The 17360-nt window shown below is 50.9% G+C and overlaps 1 protein-coding gene across 1 annotated transcript; it reads left to right on the forward strand.

Moving 5' to 3' along the window:
• The first annotated feature begins 1754 nt into the window (after positions 1-1754).
• On the forward strand, positions 1755-11915 carry NT5DC4 (5'-nucleotidase domain containing 4). The gene is given in 16 exon segments (XM_061431376.1): positions 1755-1831; positions 2332-2402; positions 2509-2626; positions 2708-2803; positions 3015-3106; positions 3200-3254; positions 3598-3691; positions 3879-3931; positions 4144-4272; positions 5284-5698; positions 5946-6020; positions 6196-6358; positions 6783-6834; positions 7191-7257; positions 10044-10121; positions 11449-11915. Coding segments are annotated over 16 exon segments (1785 nt in total). The 3' UTR covers positions 11599-11915.
• Positions 11916-17360: the final 5445 nt, after the last annotated feature.

Raw genomic sequence — 17360 nt, forward strand, 5'->3', positions numbered from 1 at the left:
TGGGTACTCATTTTTGTTTTTTTTTTTCCTGATTCTGAGATTCTACTCATCTGCCATTTTTTACAGCTCCTGGTACACTTCTAGGGCTTTCCTGATAATTCAGAGGGTAAAGACTCCACCTGCAGGGCAGGAGACACAGGAGATGTGGGTTTGATCCCTGGGTCAGGAAGATCCTCTGGAGAAGGAAATAGCAACCCACTCCAGTATTTTTGCCTGGAGAATTCCGTGGACAGGGGAACCTGGCAGGCTACAGTCCATGGGGTTGCAAAGAGTCAGACACAACTGAGCAACTAGGCACACTTCTAGCAATTCTTTTTTTCTTTTTACAGTTTATTTTTATTTATTTGGCTGTGTCAGGTCTTGGTTGTGACATGCAGGATCTTTCTTTGTGCTCGGACTCCAGAATGCATGACTCAGTAGTCGCAGCTCAGTACTCCATGGCATGTGGGATCTTAGTTCCCTGGCCAGGTCACCTGCATCTCAAGGTGGATTTTTAACCCCTGAGCCACCAAGGAAGTCTCCAGAAATGACTTCTTTAAATGGCCTTGGGCTAGGAAGATTGGATAACCCAACATGCAAGAATTGTTTGTAAAGCAAGAATCCTAAGTGCTTTTTTTCTTTATTAGACACTTTTATTTATTTATTAAAAGAAAATCTTTTAAACAAAATTCACATTTTATTTAGGTTGAAATTAACTATGCAAAATTGATTTCCTTCACTAAAAATACCCACAATACTTTGTGTATTATTCCTAGGTAAACCACAAAACACTTATATTTTTAGGTTTTCTAGGTTTTGCTTGTAAATCAAGATGAGGCAGTAGACACAGTCATGTCTTCTGCTCAGCCAATAGCTTGATTGTCATGCCACATTTAGTAAGTGAATGATGGAAAATATCGAAGTTTATCATGAATTTTGGTTTGAGGAAGCCACAAATGTGGCAAGCAAACTTGACATTCAGATGAGACTCCAAGGGAAATTTTGCAGAGTTCAGCACAGTAACCTGGAATCTCAGTTTGCCTTTGAGAGCTACGGTAAAGAAACTCTAAGTCTTCTAATAGTGGACCACATTACTCAGGAACAGAAAGATATATTCTCAGAACAGTACCTCAAAGCTCTTAAAATGCTTATCTCTGGTACCCTCTGTCATGGGACAGTCTTTTATTTTTAAAGCACGTGAGTCTCCTGCTTTTGCAACCCTATGTTTGTTGCAGTCTGAGTTCTCTGCTACATTCTAGGTCGTTGTGGTCCTTGGATGCATAAATTCAAGAAGTGAAGATAGTACAATATAGATGAATTGTTCTTCCTTGATTATTACTGCTTTCTCTCTTAAAAAACAGGGGCTTCCCTGATGGCTCAGCTGGTAAAGAACTAGTCTGCCAATGCAAAAGATACAAGAGATGTGGGTTCGATCCCTGAGTTGGGAAAATCCCCTGAAGGAGGAAATGGCAACCCATTCCAGTATTCTTGCCTGGAAAATCCCATGGACAGAGGAGCCTGGAGGGCTGCAGTCCCTGGAGTCTCAGTTGGACACAACTGAGCACCCAGGCACATGCACTTAAAGAACAGAAGGGACACCAGAGACTGTCCTGGCTGACTCCTCCCTCAAACGAGGAGGAGATGGGGGCCCAGGGTGGGGCCAGCAGGGTCAGCAGTGGTGTCTGAAGGTTTGAGGGAGAGGGGAGCTGCTGGACACCACTGATAGTGGGCAGGTGACTGGAGAAGGAACCACTGCCTTCTCACTCCTGGTGGCGATGGCCAGTGTGGACGGGGGAGAGCTAAGGGAGCCCAGAGGGGAGCTGCAGGCCCTGGAGCCGGACTGGCATCAGTGGTGAGATGAATGGGAGAGGGGAGGGGATCATGATAAACACCCCATTTCCTGACATACCCCACACAACATAGCAGCCCCGGGACTGACTCCTTCAAGTACACAGAGATGATGACACTCAAAACACAGGCAAGCCCCTGCTCTCAAAAGGGAACATCCCCTTGTAGGTGGGCAGTGGCTGACCACATGGAAAACTGACTGTGTACGCTCAGTGGGGGGAGGGGCTCTCCCCCTCCCCCACCCCCAGACATGGTGCTTTGTGCTGCCCACCTGGGACAAACATAACATCTCTGAGCTTGGACACAGTGACCTCGATCAGGAAAGTGACACCCCCACTGATCAGGGCACATCCTTGTTCTTGGGGATGCCCCCAGCACACTCCCACGGTGAGAGGAGCCCTGCACACGCTGGCACTTGTGTTCAGATACACACATGTGCTCAGACACACACAGGCCCAGGGAAGCCCTGGCCCTTGGAGTTTGGGGACATCCTCCCCTTTCCAGGATTTTTGTCAACTGCAGCCTGGTGATGGGGAAGATTGGCTGCGGCTTTGACATGGACTACACTCTGGCTGGTAGCAGAGAGGGGGAGGGATGGGGGGTGGGGGAGTGAGGAATTGGGGGCCAGGGGTGCCAGCTGGGGAATGGGCACCAATGGCCTTGGGTCTGCTCGGCCTGCAGTTTACAATTCCCCAGCTTATGAGACACTCGCCTTCAAGTTGCTGCTGGAGCGCCTGGTGTGCACAGGGTACCCGCACGAGATCCTGCGCTATACCTATGATCCCACCTTCCCCACCAGGTGAGCAGAGCCCAGAGGGCGGGATGCTGAGCCGAGTCCCGGCCCTGGCACCCCATTCACAGCCTCTGTGCCCTCACCCACGGGGCTGGTGTTCAACGTGCTCTACGGAAACCTGCTGAAGGTGGATGCCCACAGGAACATGCTGCTGGGCACCCATGGCTTATCCTCCCTCTCAGAGTAAGGCACTGGCTGGGGGGCAAGGATGGTGCAGGAAAGACGTTGGGGCTGAGGGGTGAGTCAAGCACACAGCAGGGGCTTGGCAGTGCCACCTGGAGAAAGAGGGACAGGAAGATGGGGAGAGGTGCGAAGGAGTGGCAGAGCCTGGCCGACCACTGGTGGGCGCTGTGGAGGAGGTGGCATCATGGCACAGTGCTCACTTCTTCCCCAGGGCGGAGGTCTGGGGCTTCTACCTCAGCAAGTTCATTCAGAGGGATGACCTGCAGCGGTTTCACAACCTCAACATGCTCTTCAACCTGCCTGGTGAGGGCTGATGGGGTGAGGGCTGATGGTGAGGTAGTCTCGGCTCTGGCCTGGATCCTTGGACCAGAGACTGACTGCTCTCCCCACCCCCAGAAACCTACCTGTATGCCTGCCTGGTAGACTTCTCTGGCTGCTCCCACTACATCAAGTGCATTCTGTGCCCCTCCCCTCCCCCCGCCCTGGGTGACCCAGCAGGATAGCGCTCCCCTTAGGGGCCAAGCCCTGAAATGGGGGCTCCAGCAAGAGGCAGCGGCTCCTCCTGAGGAACCCCTTCAACAAGGGCTTCAAGAACTCAGTGGGAAGGCCTTAGATGTGGGCGCCCTCAACTCTATAACTGATAGCCCCAAGGGATGACCCTCAGCACAGGGTGACACCCCTCCCAAGAGGGCTGGTGTCCTGCTCACTGTGGATGGAAGGAGTCCTGCTGGTAGGGCTCCAGGGCGGTGGTCACCTCAGGGGCCCATATCAGCCTCCCTCTTGGCTTGACTCAGCTGTGACACAGGCTATCAGCACGGGAACCTCTTCATGTCCTTCTGAAGCCTCTTCCAGGATGTGATGGATGCCATGGATTATGTCCACCTTTTGGTGAATGTCCCAGGACCCCAGGCCACACCCAGGTCCCCAGACTCCATAAGGTTTCACTCTGCTTCCGGTTGAGGATGGTGGTCTGTGTTCCTCCATCTTGGATGTATGCATGTGCACGCATGCCTGTGTGCACATACACACATACACATATGAGCACGTGAACTCACAGCTCTGCTCCCTCCTGCAGGGCTGTCTCAAGGAGAAGACCTTGGAGGACTTAGAGAAATTCTGGAGAAGGATGTGAGTGGCCTTAGACTAGGGTCATGACTAAACCTTGTCCCCCCCTCCCCCAGGGCGGTGGGGCTGCTCCTCCTTTCCCTGGCTCTTTCTTCAAGATGTAGACAGAGCTCTGCACCCTGGCCTTGTTCCTTGCCTTCCTGCCTGACCTGGGGCCCCCTGCCCAGCCATGGGGCTGAAACCTGAGAACAGGCTCCCAGGGCAGCTCCGGGGAGGCCCCACTGCTGGAGGTGGCTCCTCTCTCTGCCCCAGGCATGAATCCTCGTCCTTCTGGACAAGATGAAGGAGGTGGGAAAAGTGTTCCTGGCCACCAACAGCAGCTACAACTACACAGATGTGAGTGTGTAAATGGAGGTGGGTGGAGGGGCGGAGCTCAGCCTCTGGGCCAGAGAACTTTCTTTTCTGGCTCTGGGGAAACTGAGGCCCTGCAGAAACAGTGGGGATGAAACCCTCACTGCTTGGTTGGTATTTTGGGTTCCATTTCTTGACCTTTTAAGGTCTCAGTGAAATGTTAGTCACTGTCTGTGTCTGACTCTTTGTGACCCCGTGGACTGTAGCCAGGCTTCTCTGTCCACAGGATTTCCCAGGCAAGAACACTGGAGTGGGTTGCCATTTCCTTCTCCAGGGGATCTTCCTGACCCAGAGATCAAACCTGCCTCTCCTGCACTGCAGGCAGATTCTTTACCCCGAGCCACCAGGGAAGCCTAGGGTCTCTGTGAAATTATCCATTTCCCCTCCATCTTGCTCCTGTGGTGCCCGGTGTGTCCTGTGGGCTGAGGGCCTTGGCTGCCCCTGGTCCGACCCAGCTAGGTGCCCTAACTCCTGCCTTGTCCTTGCCAGGCCATCATGACCTACCTGTTAGGTGCTGGTGAGGTGAGTGCCATGGGCCTGGCTGGTGGAGGCTGTGTCTAGGGCAGGGAGACCAGGCCACCTTGCTGCAGGTCCCTCCCATGTCCAGCTCTCTCCTCCAGGAGGAACCAAGGGTATGGGAAGGATCGTGTCACCTGAGTGGGCCCGTCGGAACCTCCCCAGTGGGTGCTGGAACTTCCCCAGTGGGTGGAGGCTGGTGACTTCAGCCAGGCTATGGGAGGAGCCTGGAGGGGTGGAGAGACCTTGGAAAAGTGACTAGATATTTGGGGACGGGCTGGATGGGGCAGAAGCGGGTGAGGGAGGGGGTGAGAAGTGGCTTTGGCAGGCCTGGGGGCAGGGAGTGCAACATACCTTGTGGGGACCCAGCTGGCTAATGGGTAAGCAGGGCTCCAGCTTGGGGGTGGGGTGGGGAGGAACCTGTGCTCTCGTCCTGTGTCCCTGGGTCTCTGACTCTGTGCTATGAGGGACTCCAGGGGCTGACACAGCCCACTCGACATCCAACGCTGGCCTCTGCTAATAGCTTTGGAGCACTTCCTGCCAGCATGGCTGGGGATGTTGGATGGTCAGAGGCCCCGGTTCCTGAGCCTCGGGATGTCCCATCTAGCTGAGAGGCCAGGGCTGAGATGGGGAGCTGGCGAGTTTTCACCGGTCCAGAGCCAGGCATCCCGGTCAGGTGTGGGTGGGGCAGCTGTGGGTGAGGACCTGGCTGAGAGCCTGAATCAGATTTTTCAGGCTGAGCGCGCGTGTTGGCATGTGCCTCCCCATGTGCCCCACCACGTCTCGTCCTCCCACCTGCAGGCTGCAGCCAGGCCCTGGAGGTCTTACTTTGATCTGATCGTGGTGGACACACAGAAGCCCCACTTCTTCGTGGAGGCCACAGTGCTGAGACAGGTCAACACGGTAATGCAGGGGTCGAGGCCTGTCCTCCGTGACCCATGGACTGCACTGTGGGGAGGGAGCCCGCCTCTCAGGCTTGACCTGCCCTTGGTGGTGGCTGCTCTGCTGTCTGTCTGTCCCTGGAGGCAGGGATCCAGGGAGGGGACTCCTTCAGGGCCCTGTGGCCCCCTTCTCTCCTTACCCCATAGCTACCCCTGCTAGTCCCAACCCCCCACCGTCTCTGACCAGGGCAGCCCTCTGCCCCCTCCAGGACACGGGCAAGCTCTGTGTTGGTACCTACACTGGCCCCCACCAGCCCTGTGCTGTCTACTCTGGAGGAACCAGCTCCCCCTTCTCCCTCCCTCCCTCCCATTCCTCCTTAGCAACCCACCTTCAACTAGAAGCCCACATCCCAGGCCTGCCCACCAGGATGGGACTAGGAGCCCCTGTCCCCAGCCTGCTCGCTAGGACAGGAAGGACTGTGAGTGGGCCTGTCCTCCCCTGGTCCGGCAGGGTCATTGGACGTGGTATGTGAGCTGCTTGAGGTGCGGGGGAAGGACATCCTATACATTGGGGATCACATCTTTGGGGACATCCTCAAGTCCAAGAAGCCGCAGGGCTGGCGGACTTGTCTGGTGGTTCCTGAGCTGTCCTGGGAACTGGGCATCTGGGCCCAAGAGAAGGGTGAGTTGTAGGGGGCAGACCAGCAGGGGGCACTGGCCAGCAATGCTAAAGCCTGCACCATGGTCCTTATCTCCTCTCTCCCATGTGGGGTCAGTAGTGACCATGATCATACTGTCTGCTCTGTGGTTTATGAGAGTGGATCTATTTATTCATGAGGAAACAGAGACCCAGAGAGGTTAAGTGTCTTGCCCAAAGTCACACAGCCTGAAGGCATCTGTCCCACAGGGCTCTCCCTGCTCTGCCCTGGGCGGAGTCTCCCTCAATGTAAGGAGAGGGGCAAGGATGTTATGCACACAGCTGGGCCCGGGGCAGGGGAGTGGGGTTAGACTCCAGTGATCTTTCCACCCTGACCTCACTAGCTGAGCTAGGCCCAGGACAAAGTGGGCAGGGCTGTCATGCCCCCTGTCACCTGTCTGCTTTTCAGAGCGAATGGAGATGCTGAAGAGGCTGGATGTGCATCTAGCGGACCTGTACCAGTGAGAGCCCTGACCTGTGACCCCTACCCCAGGAGGGGAGCAGGATGGAGGGTGGTAGTCCATGTCCACGCCTGGCAGCAGGATCCACGCCAGGTTGCTCAGGAAATCACGATCTGTTTCAGACTGGGCTTCCCTACTAAACTGGACTCTGACCCCCTTGAGATGCTCACACTGACCGCTAGGCCCTTCCTCCTGAACCACTGACCCTGTCACACGTGGGCACACACCCAGCTCAGCGCCCCCACTGGGTGCCCGCAGAGTGCCTCCCACCCCATGGCATCTGGGGAGGTTGTACCCGGAGACTCCGGGGCCCCCAGCTCCTCTCCTCCTGGGTCAAGTGGCCATTTTTGCACCAGGCACACAGATGGCAGCAGTTACGGCCTGCAACTCATCAACTCCACCAAGAGGGAGATTCAGGAAAGAGCAGGGTGCTGAGGAGGAGGGGGTGGGCCTGGCGGGGCGGTGGGTGAGGCATGTGACTCCAGGTTGCCTGCCTGGATTAGCTCTTTCCCAGGTCTCCAGAGCCCTATTATGACTCCCGCAGTCTCCAGGAGTGCCACTGGGCCTTGTTAGCCTGTGCCCTCTGCTGGCCCTCGTGCTGAATGACAGCCGTGTGCTCTTGAAGGCTTGAGGTCCTTCCATCTCCACCATTAACCTTGAGAACTGCCTGCCTCCTGCATTGGGTCCTCAAGTGACCGACTGCCTGGCTCATGTCTGGGGTCAGCCAGGCAAAGGGCCTGAGAAGACCTTTTGGATTTAGGGTGGATGCGCTGGTGTGTCTGGGTAAGGAAAGGACACGTTCCCTAGTGTCATTCCTGACCAGTCACTAGAGGTGGAAGAGTCCCACAGGGGTTCAGGCCACTCGACCTTCCCAGGCCCAGTGGGGACCAATAGTGTAGGACCTTGGCTGAACCTCTTGTGGGGAATTCAGTGCTTTCATGCCATGTGATCCTCCCACATCCCCTCGAGGGGGACTGGACAGGGATCGTCACCCTTATTTTATAGATGGGGGAACTGAGGCACAGAGAGGGTAACAAAGACATCCTTGGTCACTCTGGGAGTAATATTGGACCACTTTTCTTTAAAAAAAAATAAACTATTTGTTTGTTTTTGACCTGGGTCTTCACTGTTGTGCATGGACTTTCTCTAGTTGTGGCATGTGGGCTTCTTACTGTGGTGGCTTCTCTTGTCACGGAGCACAGGCTCAGTAGTTGTGGTGCACAGGCTTAGTTGTCCCCGAGGCACGTGGGACCTTCCTGGAGCAGGGATGGAGCCCGTGTCCCCTGCACTGGCAGGCAGATTTTTAACCACTGAACTACGAGGGAATGAATGCTTTTCTAGATTCTGAAAGCAGGGCCTGTAATGAGGCAGGGGCCTGCTAGTGGGGTGGGGCAGGAGTGGGCCTGGGTGTGTGGGTCTTACCAGAAAGTAAGTGACGCTGAGAGTGTAGAGCAGGCTGGTCGCTCTCCAGGACCAGGCAGGAAAACAGGGAGTGGGACCTGGGGCCAAGGAGAGAGAGCCGCCCCACCTCCCAAAGCCCGGGCTGGCTGAGCGCCATGGCAGCTCCTTCCTTCCCTGCGGTGGGCGAGGGCCTCAATGTCTTTAGGGGACTGTTTCCCAGGAGGGCAGAGCTGGGCCTGACCCTGGCAGACAGGCTTGCTTGTGGGTGATGCAGGTCCTGTGCGTGGGGGTGGGGGTGGGAATGGGATCTCGAATCAGTGAGCTGCCCCTCTGCCAGAGAGTCAGCCGGGAGCTGGACCTGTGCTACAGTGTGATGGGCAGCCTGGTTCCGGTGTGGTTTCCACCAGACACTCTTCTCCAGCCAGCTGATGCACTACGCCGACCTCTACACAGCCACCTGTCTCAGTTTCCTGTACCGCCCACTCAGCTCGCTGTACCGGGCAGCTGGGGAGCTGGTATGTCCCCGTGGAACCTCCCTAGCATCCCTGAACCTCCATCTCAGAAGGACCCATGGATGCTTGACCCTGCCAAGAGCATTTGAGATCACCAGACCCCCTTCTCCCATCTCCAGGCACAAACGGGCCAAACCCTTGCAGATAACTGTCTCATAAAGAATGCTCTGGAGGGGTTATGATTCTATAGATAAGATGCCTCTGCTGAGAAGTTTTCCTCCTGCTCAATTTTAACTCCTGCTTTAAACTGAGACTGCATTATCTCCCTAGGACACATGATACCGCTTTCAAGGAGGAAGGCTGTGGTCCCCTTACCCTCAGTAATCGCAGTACAGTGATCGCAGGGAAAGTGGACGAAACAGCAGACTGCATAGTAAACACTCCAGCTGGTTTTCCTCTGGAAGACCTGGAATGCTTCTCAGTCAAGAGCAATGAGGTGAAGGCGACAGTGACGCCACAGGGTTCATGGAGGGCATGAGACTGACCAGTGCAGAGCTCCCCAGGGCATGCATGTCCCTTCTCCCAATGAGCAGTCATTATTTCCATCTTAGATGATGTACCGTCTGCAGTCAAGGATCTAGACTTGAAGCTAGTTCTCTGGGGTTCCGTGAACCCTATTTTTCTTGCCACTCTCAGCTGCCTTCCTGATAATTGAGAGCAGGAGAAACCATTTTATGTTTCTGGGCTGGGTGTTTTTTTTTTTTTTTAATTGATTCTGCTTAATGCTTAATATAACTCAGCAAAGTAGGTTTTCTTCTCCTCATTTTACCACTGGTGAACTGGAAATGCAGAGAACCTAAATTACTTAGGTTCAGACTGCTGCTAGGTAGACTGCAGAGTCAGGATTTGAATCCAGGGCCACTTTGTCCACTGCGTCACACTGCCACACTGAGCTCTCACTGTGCAGCCTCGTCTCATCTCTGGGCTTTTAAATGAGCAGGCTGGAGGATTCCTGTAGGCAAAATGGGGGGTCTGAGGCATTATCGTGCAATTAGACACCGTTGCTAAAGTAGAGACCAGACAGATGAAGAAACAGCATCAGGAGAGCCCAGGTGAAAGAGCTAAAGAAACCTGAACTTACCCAGCAGTGCTGCCTGGGATTTTTGAGGAAGTCCATCTGCCAGAAACTTCCTCCTCCTGCTGACCCTCTTGGGCTCCCTTTTCTGTAGCATCACTGGGCAGGAAGCTGGCAGCTGTGGGCAGAGGATGGCGTTGGGGGTACTGATGTGTAACTGGGGACTCTGGAAGGCCTCAGCACTGCTGGAGCTCCTCCACCTCCGGTGTTGGTCCCTACAGGTGCCCCATGAGACAGCAGTGGAGCAAGAAAGGGCTGCTCTGGTTCCCGCCTTCAGCTTCTTCTCTTGCAGCCAGAGGGTGAGTTACTGGAAAGTGAGGGCTGCCAGCTGACTGGCCGGGGAGCTCAGAGACTTGGGGGCTCCTCTTGGGCTACAGCAGGGGTCCCAGTGGAGCAGTATCAACCCGAGGGGTTATTTGGGAGGTCTGCGGGAGCTATTTTGTCTTCTAGTACAATCATTCCTGAATATTCATGTAGGAATACATGTTATTTTATTATACGTTGCTTTTCACTTCTTGTTTGTTATAGTTAAGGTATGATATTGATTGTTAAGATTATAGAGACAATCATATTGTCTATGAATCTCAATTCATAATCAAGAAGAGCAAATGAAAATATTTATTTAATTGAAGTATAGTTGATTTGCAGTGTTGTGTTAGAAAGTATTTGGTTTTAAGACGAGGCAGGGGGTCTGAGAGGGCCAAGAATCACTGGCTCTCAGACTCACAGGTCCTGCTCAGCTGACTGAATGGGGTCCCATATCTCCCCACATCTCTTCTGGATCATTCCTCTGACAGATCCATCCTCATTCTGGGACAGGTGACAGGACACAGACTCTCCCCGGCCAGGCTTCCTCAGCAGGTGACTTTTATGGACACAAAGTGGAGGGGCTTCTTCTTCGCCCGCTCTGTGACTCTGCCCTCTGAGTGGAGACCCAAGCTTTCCTGAGTGGCAGGCTTGGCTCCTCACCTAGTTCTGCAGCCCTGAGCCCTGCAGGAGGGTTCCTGTTTCTACCCTGGTGTTCTTAGGGCTTGATTTTCAAAATGCCCATCTTATCGGTTCCCTTTAGTGTGGTGGCTCCAGGCTCAGTGTACATTCTTTCCATCAGTGTTTTTCACCAGGTGCCTCCCATATGCCTGACAAAGTAGAATCTGAATTATGAGCCACTTTACTCCTGCCCAGGAGAAGCTCAAAATTCAAGTACATCAATAACATTAAATGGCAAGGACCTAACAGAAGCAAAAGAAGAACTGAAGGTCTTAATGACCCAGATAACCATGATGGTACGGTCACTCACCTAGAGCCAGACATCCTGGAGTGTGGAGTCATGTGGGCCTCAGGAAGCATCACTACGAACAAAGCTAGTGGAGATAACGGAATTCCAACTGAGCTATTTCCAATCTTAAACCAGTGGTTTGCAACTATTTTTTCCCTCCCAACCCACCAGGGGACTAGACCCACTCCCCTCTGTAACTGTGGGTTCTCTGGGGATGTGTTGGTTACTCTATCCTCTCATCTCCATCCCAGCACAGACTAAGGCATTTGGACACATTTTCTACCCCTGGCTGGGAGTCACTGTGTGAACCTGGGAAGGTTCCATAACCAGCTTTCTTTGTTTCTTGTAAGGCTGAGGGCAAAGCGAGAAGGACCAGGAGGGCTGCATGGAGGCAGACTGAATCCAGGACATGGCTGGCATCACCATCCTCTTCTATGAGATATTTTTCAGATAACAGGAAAAATATGGGAGAGAGAGAAAGCAACCATATTGAAATCTAAATGTAACAGATCTGGAACCCAAGAGCCCCTCTTTTAGGGAGGAGGAAGGGGTCTTGGTCTCCCTGGCTGCTGGGCCATTTTTGTGTACTAAGTGGAACTATTTAACCCAGTTCCCCTGAGTGTATCCTTTCTCATCCATTTTTATTTCTATCAATGTTTTAAAAAATAGTGTTTCTGTGCACTTTTGATTCTGTTACTAGTAACGACAATGGCTATCGATGACTTCGTTAACTGTTCTTTCCAGTCACTGTGAAAGACAGCGAGATAGTCTTTGAACTTGATGTATATACATGCATTAAAATCTATGAAAAGTCCTACTTGTGATTTTAAAACTTGATTCTTCATTCTAGTTGGAGCTCCTCCATGGTGTTAAGCCCTTGCCCTTTACTGAATTTGAATTCACTTTTCTTGTTAATGGTATCATCTGGAGGCTTTTGTTGTTCAGGCTCTCAGTCGTGTCTGATTCTTTGCAACCCCATGGACTGCAGCATGCCAGGCCTCCCTGTCCTTCATTCTATCTCCTGGAGTTTGCTCCAATACATGCCACCCAAACATCTCATTCTCTGTCACCTCATTCTCCTCCTGCCCTCAGTGGAGGCTTAGAAGGAATAGATGTTTGAAATGAAAGCATGTGATCCAGTTCACTAGTTTTATTTTCTGTGGGTAAATAGGGGAAACATTTGGAATATCTGAGGATAAATAAGGGACAACAGGCCCTGTGCTCAGAGTTCACACTTTTTGACATCTCCTGTGCATTTCAGAAGCTTCCAGACCTTTCATTCTTCTTCCTGTGTCGACTTTTGTGCCTCAGAGTCACCAGGGGCAAGTTTTCCAGGAAAGGACTAGGTACCCCTGACCTTGTGTCTTTATTTTTTAAAGAAACAGAAAGTATATTTTTAGCTGTTTTCAGTCTTTTAAAACATTTATTTGGCTGCACCTGGTCTTAGTTGCAGCATGCAAACTCTTAGTTACGGCGTGTGGGATGGAACCCGGGCCTCCTGCATTGAGGGTGCAGTCTTAGCCACTGGGCTTTCAGAGAAGTCCCTGGCCTTGTGTCTTTAAACACTAGACTCTTATTAAAGGCCTGCTGCTGCTGCTGCTGCTGCTGCTAAGTTGCTTCAGTCGTGTCCGACTCTGTGCCACCCCAGAGACAGCAGCGCAGCAGGCTCCCCCGTCCCTGGGATTCTCCAGGCAAGAACACTGGAGTGGGTTGCCATTTCCTTCTCCAATGCATGAAAGTGAAAAGGCCTAGAGGATAGTATTTTACCAGCAAAACTGCTCAGACCCTAGGGTGCATGCTTTTCTTTGAAATCCAGTAGCATTATAAACGGAGAAGGCAATGGCACCCCACTCCAGTACTCTTGCCTGGAAAACCCCATGGATGGAGGGGCCTGGTAGGCTGCAGTCCATGGGGTCGCTAGGAGTCGGATATGACTGAGCGACTTCACTTTCACTTTCATGCATTGGAGAAGCAAATAGCAACCCACTCCAGTGTTCTTGCCTGGAGAATCCCAGGGACGGGGGAGCCTGGTGGGCTGCTGTCTCTGGGGTCGCACAGAGTCAGACACGACTGAAGCGACTTAGCAGCAGCAGCATTATAAAAAGTATTTTGTTAATACTACAAAAATGAACACTTAGAATTCCCTCCTAGGGCAAAGAGAATGCAGAAATGGCCTGGGGGATAAGCAGCCTGGCAGAAGATCCTTAAGGGGTCTGAGGAAGAGATGAGGCAGAGGGAGGGGAAAAGGCGTGGAGAGGGGGAGGGGGAGGGGGAGGGCAGACCCGCAGAAAGAAGAGGTGGTCAAGGCCCCTTCCTGTGCTTCTCCTTCTATCTTACCTCTGCTCCTCCCTCAGGTCTCAGGGGCTTCCCACCTCCCTGATCCTCTTTCTCAGGATCATCACACCCTGACATTTGTGATGCTCTAACATGTGTCCCCACTAGACTTGTGGCTCCATGGGGACAGGTCATTTGGGTCACCACGGTATCTCTGTTGTCCAGTGTCCTGTTTTATTGCATGAGCCACGTAACCTGATTTATCATTACTCTGGGTCGGCATGTAGACTTGCAAGGAAAAGAGTGGGGCTACAGATATATCATAAAGACAAGAGGAAGTGGGGAAAGGCTAGACAGCTTTGGATTAGAACTCTGCTCAACTCCTAGGAAGTCATCTGTATTTCTATCTGGGGGCTGTTCATTTGATGCAGTTTGTGTGTGTGTGTGTTAAAAAAAAAAAAAAACAACATTATGTCAGGACTTCCCTGGTGGTCCAGTGGTTAAGACTCCACCTTTCAATGGAGGGAGTGCAGGTTCAATCCCCATTGGAGAACTAAGATCCCACATGTCATGCGGCAACTAAGCCCGTGTCCTGAAACTAGGGTTGACATATATATGCTGCTGCTGCTGCTGCTAAGTCGCTTCAGTCGTGTCTGACTCTGTGCGACCCCATAGATGGCAGACCACCAGGCTCCTCCATCCATGGGATTTTCCAGGCAAGAGTACTGGAGTGGGGTGCCATTGCCTTATCCCATATATATGCTATCATGTGTAAGTATTAATAGATAGCTAGTGGGAACCTGCTGTATAGCAGAGGGAGCTCAGCTTGATGCTCTGTGATAACTCTGTGATGACCTAGAGGGGTGGGATGGGGTGGGGAGCATGAAGGAGAGAGGTCCAAGAAGAAGGGGATATATGTATATATATACCTGATTCATGTTTTTGTACAGCAGAAACTAACAATATTGTAAAGCAGATATCAGTTCAGTTCAGTTCAGTCGCTCAGTCGTGTCCGACTCTTTGAGACCCCATGAACTGCAGCACGCCAGGCCTCCCTGTCCATCACCAACTTCCCGAGTTCACCCAAACTCACGTCCATTGAGTTGGTGATGTCATCCAGCCATCTCATCCTGTGTCGTTCTCTTCTCCTCCTGCCCTCAATCTTTCCCAGCATCAGGGTCTTTTCAAATATGTCAGCTCTTCGCATCAGGTAGCCAAAGTATTGGAGTTTCAGCTTCAACATCAGTCCTTCCAATGAACACCCAGGACTGATCTCCATTAGAATGGACTGGTTGGATCTCCTTGCAGTCCAAGGGACTCTCAAGAGTCTTCTCCAACACCACAGTTCAAAAGCATCAATTCTTCAGTGCTCAGCTTTCTTTATAGTCCAACTCTCACATCCATACATGACTACTGGAAAAACCAAAGTTTTGACTAGACAGACCTTTGTTGACAAAGTAATGTCTCTGCTTTTTAATATGCTGTCTAGGTTGGTCAGAACTTTCCTTCCAAGGAGTAAGCATCTTTTAATTTCATGGCTGCAATCACCATCTGCAGTGATTTTGGAGCCCCAAAAAATAAAGTCAGCCACTGTTTCCCCATCTATTTGCCATGAAGTGATGGGACCGGATGCCATGATCTTAGTTTTCTGAATGTTGAGCTTTAAGCCAACTTTTTCACTCTCCTCTTTCACTTTCATCAAGAGGCTCTTTAGTTCTTCACTTCCTGCCATAAGGGTGGTGTCATCTGCATACCTAAGGTTATTGGTATTTCTCCTGGCAATCTTGATTCCAGCTTGTGCTTCATCCAGCCCAGTGTTTCTCATGATGTACTCTGCATATAAGTTAAATAAACAAGGTGACAATATACAGCCTTGAAGTACCCCTTTTCCTATTTGGAACCAGTCTGTTATTCCATGTCCAGTTCTAACTGTTGCTTCCTGACCTGCATACAGGTTTCTCAAGAGGCAGGTCAGGTGGTCTGGTATTTCCATCTCTTTCAGAATTTTCCACAGTTTATTGTGATCCTCACAGTCAAAGGCTTTGGCATAGTTAATAAAGCAGAAATAGATGTTTTTCTGGAACTCTCTTGCTTTTTCGATGATCCAGCAGATGTTGGCAATTTGATCTCTGGTTCCTGTGCCTTTTCTAAAACCAGCTTGAACATCTGGAAGTTCATGGTTCACATATTGCTGAAGCCTGGCTTGGAGAACTGTGTGAGATGAGTGCAATTGTGTGGTAGTTTGAGTATTCTTTGTCATTGCCTTTCTTTGGGATTGGAATGAAAACTGACCTTTTCCAGTCCTGTGGCCACTGCTGAGTTTTCCAAATTTGCTGACATATTGAGCGCAGCACTTTCACAATATGATGTTTTAGGATTTAAAAGAGCTCAACTGGAATTTCATCACCTCCACTAGCTTTGTTTGTAGTGATGCTTCCTAAGGCCCACTTGACTTCACATTCCAGGATGTCTGGCTAGAGGTGAGTGATCACACCATCATGATTATCTGGGTCATGATCTTTTTTGTATAGTTCTTCTGTGTAGTCTTGCCACCTCTTCTTAATATTTTCTGCTTCTGTTAGGTCCATACCATTTCTGTCCTTTATTGAACCCATCTTTGCATGAAATATTCCCTTGGTATCTCTAATTTTCTTGAAGAGATCTCTAGTCTTTCCCGTTCTATTGTTTTCCTCTATTTCTTTGCATTGATCACTGAGGAAGTCTCTCTTATCTCTCCTTGCTATTCTTTGGAACTCTGCACTCAAATGGGTATATCTTTCCTTTTCTCCTTTGCTTTTGGCTTCTCTTCTTTTCTCAGCTATTTGTAAGGCCTCCTCAGACAGCCATTTTGTTTTTTTGCATTTTTCTTGGGGATGGTCTTGATCTCTGTCTCCTGTACAATGTCACAAACCTCTGTCCACAGTTCATCAGGTACTCTATCAGATCTAGTCCCTTAAATCTATTTCTCACTTCCACTGTATAGTCATAAGGGATTTGATTTAGGTCATACCTGAATGGTCTAGTGGTTTTCCCCACTTTCTTCAATTTAAGTTTGAATTTGGCAGTAAGGAGTTCATGATCTGAGCCATGGTCAGCTCCCGGTCTTGTTTTTGCTGACTGTATAGAGCTTCTCCATCTTTGGCTGCAAAGAATATAATCAATCTGATTTCAGTGTTGGCCATCTGGTGATGTCCATGTGTAGAGTCTTCTCTTTTGTTGTTGGAATAGGGTGTTTGCTATGACCAGTGCATTCTCTTGGCAAAACTCTATTAGCTTTTGCCTACTATACCCCAATTAAAAAAACAAAAAAGAGAATCGGTTGTCTCATATTGGAAAGTACAGGACTTGGCTGGCTCCGGGCTTTAGCCCGGGGATCAAATGATGTCACTGGATGTCACCACACTTTCTCCAGCTCTCACGCTTATTCCATTTTGGTGCCATTCTCAGGTAGGTTCTTTTTCTCCATGGGTATAAGTAGATTTACAGATTCCCATCCTATTTCTTTGGCAACTCTACCAGGAAAAGTCTCACTGGTTTTGTGTGAGCCACAACCGCATCGTCCAGTCAATGTCATTAGCCAAGAGGTACTGGGTGCTGGTCGGCCTGACCTGGGTCATATGCTCTGGTGGGTACAGTCCATTCCTCTTAAGCTACAAACTGTGAGCAGGAAACAAGTGGTCCTCAGGAAATCAGGGTGCTGTTTTTTAAAGATAGCTATCTATTTTTATTTATTTGGTTGCTCCAGGTCTTAGTTGTGGTATGTAGGATCTAATTCCCTGACCAGGGATTGAACCCACGACCTCTGTATTGGGAGTGTGGAGTCTTAACTGCTGGACCACCAGGGAAATCCCTAGGGTGTTCTTATTAGGACTGCATGCCCGGCAGGAACGATGGATGTCTTTTATAGCAGGAATAACCAGTAGCTAGTAAACAGTAATAACTGTCATACCTTCTCCCTTCCTTGTCTTCTAGTTCCCAGGCATTCTGC

Source organism: Bos javanicus, chromosome 11, assembly GCF_032452875.1.
Source record: "Bos javanicus breed banteng chromosome 11, ARS-OSU_banteng_1.0, whole genome shotgun sequence".
Classification (NCBI taxonomy): Eukaryota; Metazoa; Chordata; class Mammalia; order Artiodactyla; family Bovidae; genus Bos; species Bos javanicus.